Source organism: Pseudonaja textilis, chromosome 2 (genome assembly GCF_049901715.1).
Source record: "Pseudonaja textilis isolate UNSWEBS1 chromosome 2, rPseTex1.2, whole genome shotgun sequence".
Taxonomy (NCBI): domain Eukaryota; kingdom Metazoa; phylum Chordata; class Lepidosauria; order Squamata; family Elapidae; genus Pseudonaja; species Pseudonaja textilis.
This window is the reverse complement of record NC_141991.1, coordinates 11,410,346-11,430,032: the sequence shown is the minus strand read 5'-3', so window position 1 is coordinate 11,430,032 and position 19,687 is coordinate 11,410,346. Positions and strand designations below refer to the sequence as shown.

Genomic DNA, 19,687 nt, shown 5'->3' with positions numbered 1-19,687 from the left:
ACGGCAGTCCTGTCTGTCCAAATCGCCACTCCAGTAGGTGAATGAAGCCTCATAGTTGCAAAGCCTCTGTTAAACAGTGAAGCCCTGTAGTTCTGGAATTGCCACCCAACAGCTGATTGAAGGTCCGCGCAACAGCTGACTGAAACGTGACATGCCGGAGGAGACATTGGGTGTGAGCAAAGCGATAGGCATCTCCTCCACTATCTTTTCATCAATGGGGTGGGCTCCAAGCCCGACACCAACTCCCTTTTTAATTCTCTATATTGTTTTATAGCTAGAAAATCACTTTTCTCAGCTCCGTCTGCCTCTACAGCTACAGCCACAGCAGCTACATTCTGTATCTTATATGGAGGGGGTCTTGGACAGCTGGCATATTCCAGTGGGTCCCACTTTCCCTCTTCCTCTGCTTCCTATAAAATTCTTTTACTTGTAGAAGAAAAAGGGTCCACCCACTGAACGTGTATCCAGGGCTCCACATATGGCATTTGCATTTTTAACTTCTTTTTAACAAGAACTTTTCTCAAAGCTCTTATGCAATAACAATCAGATTCTCCAAATTTATCCCACCTATAGTTCAGCGGAATTAAGATAAGCATTGGCCACACCCCAGTGCAAAGCTCAATTATTGTTACTTTATTCAGATGTTTTGTATAAAGACTTAACCATGGCTCACTCCATTATTTAAGCAATTCACCCAGAGGGGAGGAGGGTGGAATGGATGGGATCTCTGCATCTGGCTTAGTAAAATATGACCCCATTTAGAAATAGTAACACTCTCCCTTCTAACACAGGAAAGGGAAAAGAGGAAATGATAATGCAGAACAATAGCAGTACAGCACTATCACACACACACACACACACACACACACACACACTAACATAAACTTATCAGGCTTAAGAAAAAACCCTTTTTACCCAGTGTTTAAACAACCCTTAAAACAAATTTTAAACAGTGTTGCAACACAGTGGAAAACAAATTATAAGAGCTAGCTCACCTGTATCCTGGTGCACCAGTATCTGGGTTAACTCAGCCATTACAGGTCATCTGTCCACAGGTCACTAAGAGCAATTTCCCACCCAAGGGCAAGAGATCCATCAAACTGCTAAATCCACTGAAAGCAGCAGGGGCATCTGCAGCTTTCAAAATCCGTCGACATTCAGAGGAAGAAGTCTTGCTCCTGGCCTGACTTCGCCAATTGTTATAAACACCAAAAATTGACACAATGACCAAAGAACCATAAAAAACTTACTTATTCAGAGATTTGCAAAAATCGGAAGAAAGGACCTCATTTCCTGAACATTCAGAATATGAGGACACCAGGCATAGATTGAATATTACATTTATAGGGTTCTGCAACAGGCTACATTCACATCATCCTTCTGTTTTTCTCCCTTGGTAAGTCCTTAGATTTCTCTGGGTACTTGTCCACTAACTCCTCCCAGAACCTCATCTCTTGGAAACCGCCATTCTCATGGCTTCTTCTTTTCCTGTTTTGAACATCAGCAAGTTTTTAATACAATAGCTCATTAACCAATTCCTTTTAGGTCAGGATGACCCAAAATCATTTCACATATTATCATTGCCAAAGATTTGACATTTCCATGTTCTAGCCAAAAAATTGACATTTCTACAGAACATAATCAACTTATGTTTATAGTTATATAACAGTCCAGTAATATTCCAATAATTAATGCATAGGTCAGAAATCAGATAAATATGGTGTTACTTATGTTCCTAACTTTCACAGGTGTAATCCTTAGTATGTAATTCTTACATACCACAGAGTGCATCTCTTTGTTGTTTGGGGGCCAACTCTCAATATTATTTCAGGGAGTCCCAGTAGGACATGCTGAAAAGCACTGCAGAAAGAATTCAATAATTGCTTTGGTCCTAGACTTGATTCTGAATTCTGAAAGAACTATGAAGATGAGATTGAGACCCTCCAAACTAACTCTGAAGTTACCCATCAAGCTTAAAGCAGTCCGCAGCCCATCTAACTAACTATTTTTATTTCTTTCAGTTTTAAATAACATAAGTTGTCAAACAGAGGCAAACAAAGCATATAAACCAATAACAATTTGCAATCAATAATTAAATGTTATGGTCCTAAGAAACAATTTCATTGTCACTTCCCTATTTTTATCATGAGATGTTCCTTAGTGTTTAGATCAGGTCTAAGGATGATAATGTAGCACTTGAGGAGGAAGATGCAGCCCAGCAGTCCAGCACCAGAGGCCAAGATGGAAAAGACCTGCACGGCCACCATGTATTTCCCTTTGGTGCTCAGGTAGGTGGGAAGGAAGGAAACCCAGACACTGCAGAAGACCAGCATGCTGAAAGTGATCAGTTTGGCTTCATTGAAGGCCCCAGGCAGGTTCCTGGCCAAGAAAGCCACTATGAAGCAAATGATAGCAAGGAAACCCATGTAGGCGAGGACAATATAAAACATGGTAACAGAGCCTTCATTGCATTGAAGGATGATTTTTCCAGGCTGGGAGTGCATGTCAGAATCAGGGAATGGGGGGGAAATTCCCAGCCACATGACACAAATGAAAATTTGGACACCAGAACAAGAAAGGATGGTAGTGTTGGCCAAGGTCTTTCCTAACCATCTTCTCATCTTGTTTCCTGGTTTTGAGGCCAGGAAAGCCAGCACCACCATGATTGTTTTGGCCAACACAGAAGACACAGCTACTGAGAAGACAATGCTGAACATTGTTTGCCGGAGAAAACAAGTGGCTTTCCTTGGCTGGCCAATAAAAAGAAAGGAGGACAGAAAACAAAGCAAGAGGGAGATCAGGAGGATGTAAGAGAGGTGTCGGTTGTTGGCTTTGACAATGGGAGTTTCTAGATGTTTAATGAATATGATTAATACAAAGCCTGTGGTTAGGAACAAGAGTAGGGCAAAGCAGACAAGGATGATGCCCAGAGGTTCTTCATAGGACAGGAAGGTTATTCTTTTGGGGATACATTGGACTCGGTTCTTGGTTGGACATTGTTCTTCTGGGCACTTTGTGCATTTTTCAGTATCTGAGAAAAATAATATTTTTTGTTATAGTCTTTCAAATTTCAAGAAAACTTTGAATGAGATGTGATATTGAGAGACAGGAAAGCATCATTAATGGTACATTCTTACACTCCAGCAAAAAGATCCCCAAATGTGTACAAACAAGAACAACTAAATAAAATTAAACAAGAAAAAACAAGAACAAGAAAATAAAATTAAAAGAAGAAATATCTGGTGCCACAAACTCCTTTGTCAACTTTAAAGCAAAAGTTTGTTGATTGCAACTATTGCTGCTTTTCAGTTGCCACAAAGACAGCGGGGGAAGGAGAGCTACCTGTGGAATGCCAGTTCCAGACTGCAATGAGAAACTGCTCCATGGGAACTCCTGGGAGAAGTAGCAAGTCTCCAGAATTTTAAGAGGATGAGGACTATTGAATTTCAGGGTGGAGTGGAGCAGGAGCTGCACCAGAAAAGGTAGGCTTCTGAGGACTCATAAAGTGGCAATGTTTTAGGGAACAGACCTTTTTGCATGCCAAGGCATCCTAAGTGTGGTCATCATAGCTTTTATAAAGTGGTACTAATACTTCACATGTTTTTGATTCTATGCCTCTGTTTATACACAAACAAGGATTGTGTTAGCCTTTTTTTTTTTTTGCTGCTGCCGCATAGTCATGTGGCAATCTTGTTCCACTACCTCTCTTCTCTGATTTAAGCAATTGGGTTCTTTCTTTATTTCTTTATTTACTTACTTGTTTATTTATTAATTTTTTTTCAGGTGATGGAAATACGTTTATCCCAAGAATTTTTAAAATAAGTTGTTTATTTTGATGCTCTCAATAAACTGCTCTAAAAAGATTGGACATAGGGTAAAATTTGTCTAATGTGGTTAGATCCACGGAATTCCTCTTGAGAAGGGTTACAACACTGCCTACTTCAGGGCAGATGGTACAGCCCCCTCCAGGGAAAAAAATCATTAATTATCCTGAAATTGAGAGTATCTCCAAACTTTGAAGGCTTCTAGAAACCCCTTAAAATGTGATATTTTCCAACAGTCCTTGGAATCCCCTGACAATACAACCCTGTTTGCTGGATGTATGGTAGGTAGCATCTTGATGTATTTCTCTCTTGACCTGCGGCACTCACATTGCAGCATTGGTCAAAAGGGCCCAGCAGAGATTATACTACCTGAGACTTCTCAGAAAACAACAGCTGTATGAAGAATTGCTGGTAACCTTCTACCATTGACCATAGAAAGCATTTTAACTTACTGCATCTGTGTGCAGTTTGCCAATTGCACAGTGGCAGATAGGACAGCACTCCAGAGGGTTAACGTCATTGCTCAGAGGATCATTGGTTGCCCTCTCCCCTGTTTGGAAGAGGTTCATAGCTCCCGCTGCCTTAAAAAAGTTAAAAATATTCTAAAAGCTTCATCTCATCCTGGGCACCCTTTTCTTGAACTATTACCATCTGGCAGATGGTACAGGACAACAAAAACAAGGACACATAGACTGGAAAACAGGGCAGTATCCCAGGGCAATAGCTCTGTTGAATTATACTGTATAGTACCATGTTGGTGGGTGGGTTTTCAATTCAATGTGTGGAATGTGAAGGATGTGCATTTGTGTTTATTTTCATGGTCATGATGTGCACTGAAGATGGTGTTTGATTTCATTGTACGAGGTGCAATGACAATAAAGTAAACTAAACTAAACTCAGCATTTAGTTCTCATTTTTTTAATTTTTAATTTGTGATTTAATTGTGTACCACCAAAAGTCACTTTGTGCAAAATAGACAACCATATAAATGTGATCAATAAATTTGAAAAGAAAGAGTCTTAAAGAAGATTAATTGGTGAAGGAATTGAAGAAGAGGAACTGAGTCTGTTATCTGCCAAGTCTTTTTATCCAATAAAAATGGGAAGATGAAGCAATATATTTCCATCCTTTCTAGATTTGGCAACAATTTTAAAGAGATAATGAAATCGACATTGGTATCTATTCGTAGATTGGTCTTTTATTAGTTCTCCTTTCCCCCCACTTTCTTTTTTTTCCTTTTAATCCCAGCACTGTATGTTAATATTTTTTTTCCTTTCAGAACCACAACCATATTCATTTTTGGTTGGTATTATAACAGTTTTTTTCTCAGTATTTAACAATGCAAATTGAAAAGATAAGAAAAGGTGGGAAGTAAATATGCACTTGATGGTTTTATGATGAGTCCTCTGTTTGGTTTTTATTTGTTCTTTGAACCCAACTTCTCCCCCTTCATTGTTTCAGATATTTAGATATTTCAGCTTATAAGAGTTTATGATCTTAATAAAGAGTAATTGATTAAATGTATGATTGATGTATCTTTTGGCCTGTAGTGTAAGGTTGATTTGGATGAGCAAAGTGCATTGATCTAAAATCATATCTCAAGTTACAAGGAATTCATATATTTCTAAGAAAGATAAATATGGAACGACTCATCCAAACTGGCAAAATATATAAAAAAAGATTTCCTACCCAATACATTACATCCTTCTTCCTAACTCATCCTTTGAGATCTTTTTCTTTTGCCTCCCATTAGGGAAGAAATTGGACACCATGGAAATTAAAAACAAAACCATCAAACGTATATGACTCTTTAAGATGTATATTGATCAGAGTGCTTTGGATGAATTCAGAAGGTTTCCCTATGGTGTCACCAACCTTCCTGAGTTGAGATGGTCCCCTCTGGACAAGGAACACAATCATAGCAGCAAACTGGTTCTCCTTCTCGAACTTTCTTGACAAATCCTGGCTGACATTTTTCCACACATTTGGACTGAGGCAGAGACTGGAAAGAAAAAGAAAAATGCCAAAGGAAAGAGGTTAATCTGAACATCTATGTAACATGGAGGTAGACAGAAACATTAGCTAAGTAATCTCTGGGATTCAGATAGAAAAATATGAAATCCCAGACAACTTCCAAATGATTGCAGGAGTACAATTGCAGGTGCCTCATTTAGTTCCTCCTTTTTCTTGGGGCCTTTCTACTTAATAAAGTCTGGAGGGATGAAATGAGAAAAAAATTAAACATCAAGCCACATTTAGTTCCTCCTCATAGTGTAGTTCACATGCATTCCTCCATTCTTCATATATGCATGATTTTAAACTAAGATATCCACTTATTTTAAATTTTAGACTAAACTTTATTGTAAAAGATGGATTTCTATTCCATTTGTGAACTTTATCAAGATTAACTGACTAATTAATTGATTGATTGATGTATATTTTAAAGATCAATGCATTTATTTAAAATTGTATTTATTTTTTAATTTATTTAAAATATCACATTTTTTGGAGTATAAGATGCTCCAAAGTATAAGACCCACCTACCTTTTGGGGAGGAAAACAAGAAAAAAATATCTGCCTTTTGCCTCCCAGCAATTTGCCTCCTTGCAGCAAACAGCTTCAGCACAGCCTGATTAGCATAAGTAGCTGATTGTCGGTTGGAGCAGCCTCCCTACAATCAGTTGTTTCGGGCTGCAGGGATTGACATAGCCTATTGCTGTCTCTGCGTCCCCCATTTTTGCCCCATTCCAAGTGGCAGGAATCAGAATGGGCAGAAAATGTAGCACATGGAGGCTGAAAAAGTGTGTCTTATACTCCAAAAAGTGCAGTAAATTAAAACTGTGATTAAAACTGTGATTGAAAATGAAATGTCTGATTGGTGAGATGTAGAATGGTTTCTTCTGGATTGCAAAACTCCTTTTTGAAAACAGTTCAAAATGATCTCCTAGTTAAGATACAAAAGAAAAATTCTTTACAAGTAAAGGCTGTCAACCTTAAACATGATGTTCCTCATCTGTATATTTTTGGTCAATTTTTACAGCTTCCATGCTGGTTAATTAAAGGTAAAACTGACTAATTTCTAAAATTATTGTGAGGTGAGATGGAGGTGAAAATGTGTCCATCAAAAAGGGTGAGTCAGGGATCTTCTGATGCACCACATGGGGTCATGAGTGAGAGGTCTGTGTGGGAAAGTGATATATATCACAAGGTATCCAATACAAGGTACCCGATACAGTTAGGTTAAACAAGTTAAAATGGGAAATGCACACCTATATTCATTATAAGTTTGGAGACTCCCAGAGTGGCTTAAGATAGTTAACAATCCAAATAAACATTTTCATGAAAGTCAGTGGTGGGATTCAAAATTTTTTACTACTGATTCTGTGGCTTGGTGGGCATGGCATGGCTGGGTATGTGTGGTGTGGCTTGGTGGGCATGACAGGGGAAGGAAAAGACTCCCTTCCCTTCCCACTCCTGGGGAAGGTAAAATCTCCCTTCTCTTCCCATTCCTGGGGAAGATTACTGGAAAATCCCATTCCCTCCCCACCCCACTAACCTGCTTTCCAGCTCCATTCTCTTGTGCAGGGCAACAAAAGAAGACCCAGACAATCAGCTGGGACTGGGGAGGCAGAAAATAGATGGGGCAGCACAAGGCAGAGGTGGTATTGGCTGGTTCTCTGAACTATTCAAAATTTCCTCTACCAATTCTCCAGAACTGATCAGAACATGCTGAATACCACCTCTGATGCAAGGGATTTTCAGATGAAGGGCACTCTTAAAAGCCCATGCCAAAACCTAAGTAACATTTCCCTTGAAATTGTTCTTTATTACTTCTGATATCAGGATTTTTTTTTGCACTAAAGTTGTGTTTCAGTACTTCAGTTTTCAGGCCATTATTGTGGTGTGATGGGCAGCAAATAAATATAATCAATCAATGAAGAAATAAGCTCACATCAGACCAGTCATTGTTATATCATGTGAACCGAAAGCCTTGGACCTCCTTGATGGTCCTCCCCAACCATGAGCCTGAAATTTTGGGAGAACCCTGACTCCAATCAGGGGAAGATGAAGCGTCAGGGCTCTAGCATCCACCCCCATTCGAATGGGGCACATTCTCCACTGGGACACATCCAAAGCCAAGTGTCATCAATCATGCTCTCCAGTAATAATCTTGCATGCCAGAAGCTTTGGCCACCTAGCAATTATCTATGAAAGCATTTAAGGAATGTACTACTTCCCCCACTATATTTGCTTATTAAGGTTATTTTCCACTGGGATCAACAAGACTTCCATCCAATTTTGATTCCATTTCATCAGATTGAGACCAAACTTGAACTCAGGTCCCGATCCACAGAATTGCCTTCACCTTTGATATTTGAAGAGAAGAAATTAGTGAAACTGAAACTAGTAACACCAAAATCCTCAGCACATGAGGCAATAGTTGAATCCTACCTTAGACACTACTGGTTCAGTGGGAGATTGTGCACGTATGAGCAACCCTAACATATGTTCACCTAAAAGCCAATCAGCTGAGAGGGTAAAGAAGTGACCCTCCCACCCTCCCATGCATTTTTCAGTCTTTTATCCTCTCAGCTGATCTTTGTAGGATTGTTTTCTTCCTCTCAGCTGATCCGAGGCATTTTTTTTACTACAGGTTCGAGTAAACCGGTCCAAACTGGTAGCATACCACCACTGATATGATGCCCTCTCTCACCGGGTTTATGGAGATATTAAACTGCATATAAAATGGCAGAGATTTGTGTCCTAAGTAATAATCACTCCAAATCTCATTTTGGAAATAGCTGAATCAGGTTATAACAGTATTCAGCATTATAGCATCTCCTGGTCAATAGATCTGAAAACTCCCTATCTGTCTAAGAAAATTATAGATGTTTTACTCCACACATTCAATTCCCAGTCAAGGTTACCCACCCTTTTGACTAGATTTAGCCCACTTGAAATGGATTGTAAGTCTTTGGCGGGGGGAGGGTGGGTTGTATCAATATTTTCCTCACCTTGTTCAGCAACTTTAGCTGAGACAAAACATCTTGGTTGATTATAATTCTTTGCCTTTCAAAACTCCCCAATTCCTTGTTGATGGGATCCTCCTTGGGCAGAAACAGCCTACTAAGGATCTGCAGATCTGTTGCTATGTCTCCATTTTGGTCCAAATACACTTTCAACAAAGAAAGATTGTACAATTCATTCTTCTTTAAATATGGATGGAACTAGAGTGGAAACATTGAGGAATTTTAAGAAATCTTGTTTTCTTACCTCACATCCTCTTTTTACATTTTAATCTTTCTTCTACAGTTGTTTAACTTGCAAATATTGTGAGTTGGGAGAACAAGTGTTGCCATTGTCTTCAAAGCTCAAGAACAAAGGTTTAGTAATAGTTCTCAATTGTGTGTGTGTTTGTTTATTTGTTTTCTGAGGTTTTCGTGGGTATTTGTATGCGGATCTTTGGTTATTCGGGTTTTCTCCCGCGTAAAATTAGAAGTATCTAGGTGACGTTTTGATGAAATCTCATTTATCATCTTCGGCTTTGTGCTTCTCGGAGTAATGTGAGCTTGCAGCTGCTTCTTCCTTTTAACTGCTAGTGGGGGTGTGACTTGATTGGGTGGGGGCTTGGCTGTGTTCTGATTGGGTGGGGTGTGTTCTCATTGGTTGGGGGTTTGGCTGTATTCTGATTGGTGGGGGGTTGGCCGTGTTCTGATTAGCTGGGGGTGTATTCTGTTCAGGTGGATGCTTGGTTGTGTTCAGGTTAGTCTTAGTTGCTGGGGGATTTGAGCTGGTGAGTTTTGATCCTGTTCTTTGGGTTCACGTTCGTTGTAATGCCACATCTTCATGGTGGGCATCAGTTCACTTCCAGTATGGGTCAGAGGGGGTTGAAGCGGGTAGTGATGCAGCTGTGGTATGGCTTCTGGTCCGTGATCGTGTCTCATCTTTTGTGTGGGTGTGAATCTGCTTTCTATGTGGAAGTGTCGTGGTAGCATCTTGTGTGGCCCTCGTGCGTGTGGGTCTGATGTCATTCTTCATGTTAGGTGATCGCTTGTTAATGAGGGTGGGTTTCCAAATGGTTGGTAGGTGGGAGGTATCATCTCATTTATTCATGCTGTGTGGGTGTTTTTCTATCTCTATTGCTTCTCTGATTATTCTGTTGTTGAAGTGTTCGGTTTTGGCGATAGTTTTGGTATTTTTAAAGTCAATCTCATGTCCTGTGGCTTTGAGGTGTTGGACCAGAGAAGAGGTCGGTTCTTCTATTTTGATTGAGTTCTTGTTTTCTTCAATGCGTGCACTTATTCTTCTGTTAGTTTGTCCAATGTATGTGGTGGGACATGCTGTGCAAGGGATTTCATATACTCCTTGGTTTTCTAACTCGATTTTGTCTTCAGGGTTTCTTAGGATGGTGGATATTTTTCTGTTTGTGCAGAATGCTGTTTTAATGTTGTGTTTTTGGAGGATCTTGCTGATTTGGTTTGTAGTGCCTTTTATATATGGGAGGAGGGCTTTGCCGTTCTGTTGTTCTCTGTGTTGGATTTTGGTTGGGGTTTCTTTTTTGGATTAGGTGGGTAATCTCCTTTCTTTGGAATCCATTGGCTTTTAGTAGGTTAGTGAGAGTGTGTAGTTTGGTTTTTAGGTTTTGTTTGTTGGCTAAGCATTTTGTTCTGGAGATGAATGTCTCAGCTACGGAATTGATCTGTGCTGGGTGGTGGTGTGAGAGTGCATGTAGATAGCGGTTTGTATGTGTTTTCTTCTGGTAGATTGTGTGTCCTAGGGAGCCATTGGATTTTTTGTATACTAAGACATCTAGGAAGGGAAGTTGATTGTTAGCTTCTGTTTCCATGGTGAATTGTATTTTGGGGTGTAGGCTGTTGAAGTGTATGAGGAAGTTGTCCAGCTTTTCTTTCCCATGTGGCCAGATTATGAAGGTGTCATCTACGTATATGAGCCAGAGTTTGGGTTTGTGATCATATTTCTCAAGAGCTTGTGTTTCAAAGTGTTCCATGTAGAGGTTTGCAATGACAGGTGAGAGGGGTGATCCCATGGGTGCTCCTTCTTTTTGTTTATATTTTTGTCCATTGTAGATGAAGTATGTATTGGATATGCAGTGATTGGTCAGATCTAGGATGTGCTTGGGGGGTTGTATTTGTTTTGGATGGCTGTCAAGGCTTCTTTTATTGGCAGTTGGGTGAAGAGGGATATGACATCAAAGCTCACTAGTAGGTTGCTGGGATGTAAGTTTTGTTTCTTTATGATCTGGAATGAGTTTCTTACATGTGAGTTGATGGATTCGGCATAGTGCTGTAGTTGTTTGGCGAGAAATTTGGCTAGGTTTTGTAGAGATGAATCTATGGAGCTGACTATTGGTCTAAGTGGGGTTCCTTCTTTGTCTATCTTGGGGAGACCATAAAGCTTAGGGCATCTGGATGATTTCTCTCTAGGTATGATTCTTTGCTGGATTTCTTTGCTGATGGGGGAGGCTTTTATTTTGGATTTGGTAGTTTTTTCTAGGTAGGTGGTGGGGCCTGTCTTTAGGGGTTTGTATGTGGGGTCTTGGAGTAGGTTGGTTAACTTGGTTTGGTAGTCAGATGTGTTCATAACCACTGTCACGTTGCCCTTGTCTCTTGGTAGGATTATTATGCTGGTCTCTTCTATCAGGTTAAGTAGTGCAGTTTGTTCTTCTTTGGATAAGTTGTGTTTGGGTGGTTTGCTAGTGCAGAGGATGTTAGTGATTTTGAGTCTGATTCTGTTAGCATCATCAGGGTTGGTTTTGGTCAGGCTAGTTTCAACTCCGCATATGATGGTTTCTGTGGGGATGTGTTTGGGAACGACAGCAAAGTTGAATCCTTTCGAAAGGACATTGGTTTCAGCTTCGGTGAGGATCTTGTCTGAGATGTTGTGCACTGTTCATTTCATGTGTGGCTGTGAGGGGGGAGGAGTTTGTTTCTGACATTGTTGTAGTTTTCTGAGTTTGTCGGTGTGCCTGTCTGTCTTGAGGGTGGTCTGTGTTTTGGCTCTCCAGACAGTGAGTTGTTTGGATTTGTCCAAACGACCACCATGAAGATGTGGCACGACCACGAACATGAAGCCAAACAACAGGATCACAACTCACCAGCTCAAATCCCCCAGCAACTAAGACTAACCTGAGCAAAACCAAGCGTCCACCTGAACAGAACACACCCCCAGCCAATCAGAACACGGCCAACCCCCCACCCAATCAGAACACAGCCAAGCCCCCACCCAATCATCACACCCCCACTAGCAGTTAAAAGGAAGAAGCAGCTGCAAGCTCACATTACTCCGAGAAACACAAAGACAAAGACCCAAGCCTGAAGATGATGAATGAGACTTCATTGAAACGTCACCTAGATACTTCCAATTTTACGCGGGAGGAAACCCAAATAACCAAAGATATATATACACACTAAGACATAATGGAGACCTAGAAGATGAACAGACCAATGGAACAGCTGTCCAACAAACTCACACACACTCACACACCAACAAACTCAGTAAACTACAACAACGGCAGAAACCAACTCCTCCCCCCCCCGCAGCCACACATGAAACAAACAGTGCACAACATCTCAAACAAGATCCTCACTGAAGCTGAAACCAAGGTCCTTTCAAAAGGATTCAACTTTGCTGTCGCTCCCAAACACATCCCCACAGAAACCATCATATGCGGAGTTGAAACCAGCCTGACCAAAACCAACCCTGACGATGCTAACAAAATCAGACTCAAAATCACCAACATCCTCTGCACTAGCAAACCACCCAAAAGCAACTTATCCAAAGAAGAACAAACTGCACTACTTAACCTGAAAGAAGACACCAGCATAATAATCCTACCAGCAGACAAGGGCAACGCGACAGTGGTTATGAACACATCTGACTACCAAACCAAGTTAAGCAACCTACTCCAAGACCCCACATACAAACCCCTAAAGACAGACCCCACCACCTACCTAGAAAAAACTACCAAATCCAAAATAAAAGCCTCCCCTATCAGTGAAGAAATCCAGCAAAGAATCATACCCAGAGAGAAATCACCCAGATGCCCTAAGCTTTATGGTCTCCCCAAGATACACAAAGAAGGAACCCCACTTAGACCAATAGTCAGCTCCATAGGCTCACCTCTACAAAACCTGGCCAAATTTCTCGCCAAACAACTACAACCCTATGCAGAATCCATCAACTCACACGTAAGAAACTCATTCCAGTTCATCGAGATCATAAAGAAACAAAACTTACAACCCAGCGACCTACTAGTAAGCTTCGATGTCATATCCCTCTTCACCCAAGTGCCAATAAAAGAAGCCTTGACAGCCATCCAAAACAAATACAACCCCCAAGCACATCCTAGATCTGACCAACCACTGCCTATCCAATACATACTTCACCTACAATGGACAAAAATACAAACAAATAGAAGGAGCACCCATGGGATCACCCTCTCACCTGTCATCGCAAACCTCTACATGGAACACTTTGAAACACAAGCTCTAGAAAAATACGACCACAAACCCAAACTCTGGCTCAGATACGTAGATGACACCTTCATAATCTGGCCACACGGGAAAGAAAAACTGAACAACTTCCTCACACACCTCAACAGCCTACACCCCAAAATACAATTCACCATGGAAACAGAAGCCAACAATCAACTTCCCTTCCTAGATGTCTTGGTATACAAAAGATCCAATGGCTCCCTAGGACACACCATCTACCAGAAGAAAACACATACAAACCGCTATCTACAAGCACTCTCACACCACCACCCAGCACAGATCAATTCCATAGCCAAGACACTCATCTCTAGAACAAAATGCTTAGCCGAGGAACAACACCAAAAAACCGAACTACACACTCTCACCAACGTACTTACAGCCAATGGATTCCAAAGAAAGAAGATTACCCACCTAATCCAAAAAGAAACCCCAACCAAAATCCAGGACAGAGAACAAGAAAACGGCAAAGCCCTCCTCCCATATATAAAAGGAACTACAGACAAAATCAGCAAGATCCTCCAAAAACACAACATTAAAACAGCATTCTGCACAAACAGAAAAATATCCACCATCCTAAGAAACCCCAAAGACAAAATTGAATTAGAAAACCAAGGAGTATACGAAATCCCCTGCACTGCCTGCTCTACCACATACATTGGACAAACTAACAGAAGAATAAGTGCACGCATTGAAGAACATAAGAACTCAATCAAAAAAAAAGAAACGACCTCTTCCCTGGTCCAACACCTCAAAGCCACAGGACATGAAATTGACTTTAAAAATACCAGAACTATCACCAAAACCGAACACTTTAACAGCAGAATAATCAGAGAACCCATAGAGATAGAAAAACGCCCACACAGCATGAACAAACGAGATGACACCTCCCGCCTTCCAGCCATTTGGAAAACCGCCCTCATGAACAGACGAGTACCTAACATGAAGAATGACACCAGACCCACACCCATGAGAGCCACACAAGATGCCACCACCACACTTCCATGTAGAAAACAGACTCACACCCACTTAGAAGATGAGACACGACCATGGACCAGAAGCTGCACTGCAGCTGCATCACTACCCACCTCAAACCCCTCCGAGCTATACATGAAGCAAACCGACACCCACTATGAAGATGCAGCACGACCACGAACTCGAAGCCAAACAGCAAGATCACAGCTCCCCAACTCAAATCCCCAGCAACTAAGACTAACCTGAGCACAACCAAGCCCCCACCTGAACAGAACACGCCTCCAACCAATCAGAACACGGCCAACCCCCAACCAATCAGAACACAGCCAAACCCCTACCAATGAGAACACACCCCACTCAATCAGAACACAGCCAAGCCCCCACCCAATCAAGTCCCACCCCCACTAGCAGTTAAAAGGAAGAAGAAGCTGCAATCTCACATCACTCTGAGAAGCAAGAGCCGAAGACAGAAGCCTGAAGATGATGAATGAGACTTCATCGAAACGTTGCCTAGATACTTCGAATCTTACACGGGAGAAAACCCGAACAACCAAAGATCCACATACAAATACCCGCGAGAACCTCAGAAAACAAATATTGCACCTCTACGGGGAGGAAACCCACCATCTGACCAAGACTTATGAAAAACTTGAAGTCCAAAGAGCTTCCATTTTATGTGATCTTGCATTCCTATGCAACTGCCGAGATCAAAATTTAATTCCCACAAGCTTCCAATTGAAATTCCACACCAACACAGCTGCCACCAAACGCATCCTAAAAAGAACAGATTTGGCCCTAATTAGAAATGAACTTCACACAAAAAGGTTTCTCCCAGACCAAATCAACAAAGATCTCCTCACACTCCACCTCAGACTCAGCAACAAGATTCACCCCCTACTTTGGGACAAATCCAAACAACTCGCTGTCTGGAGAGCCGAAACACAGACCACCCTCAAGACAGACACACCCACCAACAAACTCAGGAAACTACAACAACGCCAGAAACCAACTCCTCCCCCCCGACAGCCACACATGAAACAAACAGTGCACAACATCTCAAACAAGATCCTCACTGAAGCTGAAACCAAGGTCCTTTCAAAAGGATTCAACTTTGCTGTCGCTCCCAAACATATCCCCACAGAAACCATCATATGCGGAGTTGAAACTAGCCTGACCAAAACCAACCCTGACGATGCTAACAAAATCAGACTCAAAATCACCAACATCCTCTGCACTAGCAAACCACCCAAAAGCAACTTATCCAAAGGAGAACAAACTGCACTACTCAACCTGAAAGAAGACACCAGCATAATAATCCTACCAGCAGACAAGGGCAATGCGACAGTGATTATGAACACATCTGACTACCAAACCAAGTTAACCAACCTACTCCAAGACCCCACATACAAACCCCTAAAGACAGACCCCACCACCTACCTAGAAAAAACTACCAAATCCAAAATAAAAGCCTCCCCCATCAGTGAAGAAATCCAGCAAAGAATCATACCCAGAGAGAAATCATCCAGATGCCCTAAGCTTTATGGTCTCCCCAAGATACACAAAGAAGGAACCCCACTCAGACCAATAGTCAGCTCCATAGGCTCACCTCTACAAAACCTGGCCAAATTTCTCGCCAAACAACTACAACCCTATGCAGAATCCATCAACTCACACGTAAGAAACTCATTCCAGTTCATCGAGATCATAAAGAAACAAAACTTACAACCCAGCGACCTACTAGTAAGCTTCGATGTCATATCCCTCTTCACCCAAGTGCCAATAAAAGAAGACTTGACAGCCATCCAAAACAAATACAACCCCCCCAAGCACATCCTAGATCTGACCAACCACTGCCTATCCAATACATACTTCACCTACAATGGACAAAAATACAAACAAATAGAAGGAGCACCCATGGGATCACCCCTCTCACCTGTCATCGCAAACCTCTACATGGAACACTTTGAAACACAAGCTCTAGAAAAATACGACCACAAACCCAAACTCTGGCTGAGAAGCAAGAGCCGAAGACAGAAGCCTGAAGATGATGAATGAGACTTCATCAAAATGTTGCCTAGATACTTCGAATCTTACGCGGGAGAAAACCCGAACAACCAAAGATCCATATATATATTAATAATCTTTGGTTATTTGGGTTTTCTCCCACATAAGATTGGCAGTATCTAGGCAACATTTCGGTTGAAGTCTCATTCATCATCTCTGTGCTTCTCAGAGTGTTTCCCATGTAAGATTGAGAGCATTTTGGCAACGTTTCAATGAGGTCCCACTCGCCATCTTCAGGCTGGTGGTTTCGGCTTCGTGCTTGTGCAAGCAAAGCGTGATCAGAGCTGTCGTCTCCCTATATATACTGGTGGGGATGTTGGCTGTTCTTTTCATTTCCTGATTGGTTGATGGGGTTGATGTTTGCTGATCGGCTGGCTTTTTCGTAAGGACATGTGTGGCTTAGGTATGGCTGCGTGCCTATCAGGTTTTTGTTTTTTAACGACCTGGGTAATGGGCTGTGTGATGTCCTTCTGAGTTTTATTGTTTTGACCTCCTGGGTCTTGTGCTGTAATCTCCTGGGTTGTAATGACATCGTAAATCACTGAATCTCATAAATCACCAAACCGGTAGTTAACCCTGTTGGATCCCACCCTTGTTTGTTGGGACCCCATACCTGCCATGGATGCAGCCTCTGAGCCCCCCAACTCTCTTCTCCCCTCTTTCTTCCCCTCTTGGTATTGGACACAGAATTTAACGTGTGGGCCAGCATCTTAATGACATTGTACGTAATGCAATCATTTTGGATCTGGTTCCAATTCTTTTTCTCTTGGGTCTCCAGTGGTGCTTTCTGGGTGCATCTTCTCCGGCCTTTGACAGAAAAGACGTGTTTTGAAATAGCACAATGAAAATACTCCTCTTGAAATTCAGGTTCCACAAAGAAAACACCTTTATAGGCATCATCTTTTTGCCAACCTTTTTTCCACTTATAAGGAAAGCTCCAAATACTATGGACGTACTTGTAAAGCCTGTTTTTTTTCATTGAATATACTCCAACTATTGTCATGATCCAGACTTTCCCTTGAATAGGTTCTGGTAAATGCCTAAGTGTTAAATGGAAGAGATGAATTCTGTCAAAAATGGACTCAAATTCTATGAAATGAACAAAGACATTGACTTGTTTCCACATAGAGAGGGCATTCCTGAGGGCTGCTGTATTTCCAGTCACTGAGAATTGTAGTGATATAACAACACAAATTGCATTCCTCACAAGCATAGGGGTAAAAGTTCTCATGAAATTTTCTCCCTTCTCTGTGTCTGGAGCAAAGAGACCAATCAAAGTCCATCCAAAATGGAGGAGCAGTTGGACAATTGCTGAGTACTGAAACCCTTCTTTCGGGACTATTGGATGGAAAAAAGGGAATCGACTTTTATCACTCAGAGCCTCTGAAGCAGTTTTTGCACTGATCTGAAAAAATCAACGAAGAGTGCTGTGTTATATTTGGGGTCCTACCAAGTCCCAATTTTTAGCTTTCAATGAATCCAACTTTATTCTCATGCACATATTAGAACAGTTTCTTCATGATTAGTCATTAGGCTATATCATTTTTTTTGTTTTTTTCCCTCTATTTGTAAAAAGACAGAGAGAATGAAGTACGTATGTCAATTGTTCATTCAAGAATGTTTTAGTTGAAATGTGTTTGTTCTAAGCATTTGAGATTCTTACAGTTTCCATATTATTAATTTTATTAAAAAAAATACATGTCCTAATTTTATAAATTGTAAATAAATCCCAATTCCGCTCTCAGGGCAGCAGTTGGAAGACTCTACTCTACTCATTGCAGAATACCTTATGCCACCAGACTTGAAATTCTAGATCTAGAAAACTAGAACTACGCCGCCTTCGGAACAATCAAAGTATAATATATTAAATCATACATTGCAATGTCCTACCTGTCAATGAATACTTCAGCTTCAACCATAACAATACTAGAGCAAACAATAGATAGAAAGTCAAGATTAATCACATCAAACTTGATTGCAGGAAATACGGCTTCAGCAACAGAGTGGTGAATGTGTGTAATACTCTACTTGACTCTGGGGTTTCTTCCCCAAACCCCAAAATCTTTAACCTTACTTTCTACTATTGACCTCACCCCTTTCCTAAGAGGTCTGTAGGGGGCATGCATAAGCGCACCAACATGCCTACCGTCCCTTTCCTATTGTTTCTTTTATTTTTCTTCTATGTATCCATGTATTCATAACTATGTTTTTACTTATACTATTATCTTATAAGCAGTTGACAAACCAAATAAAATAAATAAAAAATAAACATTTTAATCATCCTCAAGATTCTTCTCAGATGATGTGATTGATTTGTTCTAGAAGTGGTATATGTTAGGAATGTAAGTAACCTAACAGCTATTTGAGAGGGAAATATATAAACCAGGATAGACATTTTAATTCAGTTTCTTTAATAGGATCCTAAAAGTGTAATTGGGTGTGGTTTGTCAAATGACCATAAGATGGAGCCAGAAACCTGGGTTGTTTTAGTCTTAGTCTCAGAAGAGAGAGTGTGAGTTAGTCTCTGTTTCCTTCTGTTGGAGACTATTGCCATTCCTTCTAATTGACTGATATTTCTGGATTTGATGGAAGTCTGATAGTGAACTGTTTTTGACACTGGACTTTGTTATTCGATTATCCCTGAACAAAAAACTGATTAATCTTACCTGTGAATGATTTTGGACTGCCTTTATAAAAAAAAAACCAACATTTACTCTACAGTGTATCTGTGTGTATGATTCAAACACTACTCTCAAATACGTCTCCCTGTATGCACTCATTCCCCTAATGGGGAATTACCTCAACACTATAAATTAAATCCAAAAATTCAGCTCAATAGAAGTATGTGGTGGTAATATTGGGCTTTTGTACTTTAATATTTCAGGCTAAGGAGGCTGCATAGATATGATTTTTAAAAAATTCTTATAACAGTGTGTTCACTTGTACCTTTGGTCTAAATGACCTCTTTTAATGTTGAAGGAAAAAAGATCTAGTCACTGAGAGAAATACACCCAGGTAAGGAAAGGTGTGAACTTGCTCTATCAGTTCATCAGACTTCAGAGGATAATTAGGACTGCAGAAAAAACAATTACTACCAACCTGACTTCCATGGAGGACCTGTATACTGCACAAGTCGAAAAGAGGGTTGTGAAAATATTTACAGACCCTGCACATCCTGGACATAAACTGTTTTAACTCCTTCCCTCAAAATGACTCTATAGAGCACTGCACTCCAGAACAACCAGACACAATAATAGTTTTTTCCTGAAAGCCATCACTCTACTAAACAAATAATTCCCTCAACACTGTCCA

The 19,687-nt window shown here is 40.8% G+C and overlaps 3 protein-coding genes across 3 annotated transcripts in view; 2 read left to right on the top strand and 1 right to left on the bottom strand.

Moving 5' to 3' along the window:
• LOC113451824 (vomeronasal type-2 receptor 26-like) overlaps positions 1 to 19,687 on the top strand; it is a 500,191-nt gene that overhangs the window by 402,154 nt on the left and 78,350 nt on the right. The gene's annotated exons all lie outside the window — the stretch shown is intronic.
• The window catches only part of LOC113451996 (vomeronasal type-2 receptor 26-like), a 452,458-nt gene that overhangs the window by 367,907 nt on the left and 64,864 nt on the right, over positions 1 to 19,687 (top strand). The window lies entirely within an intron of this gene.
• The window catches only part of LOC148126714 (vomeronasal type-2 receptor 26-like), a 28,451-nt gene continuing 10,043 nt past the window's right edge, over positions 1,280 to 19,687 (bottom strand). The window contains exons 3-4 of the mRNA XM_087923285.1: positions 5,700 to 5,826; positions 1,280 to 3,031 (exon numbers count right to left, since the gene is read on the bottom strand). Of these exons, the coding sequence (XP_087779411.1) occupies positions 2,127 to 3,031; positions 5,700 to 5,826 (1,032 nt within the window). The 3' untranslated portion in view covers positions 1,280 to 2,126. The remainder of the gene's footprint in view (positions 3,032 to 5,699; positions 5,827 to 19,687) is intronic.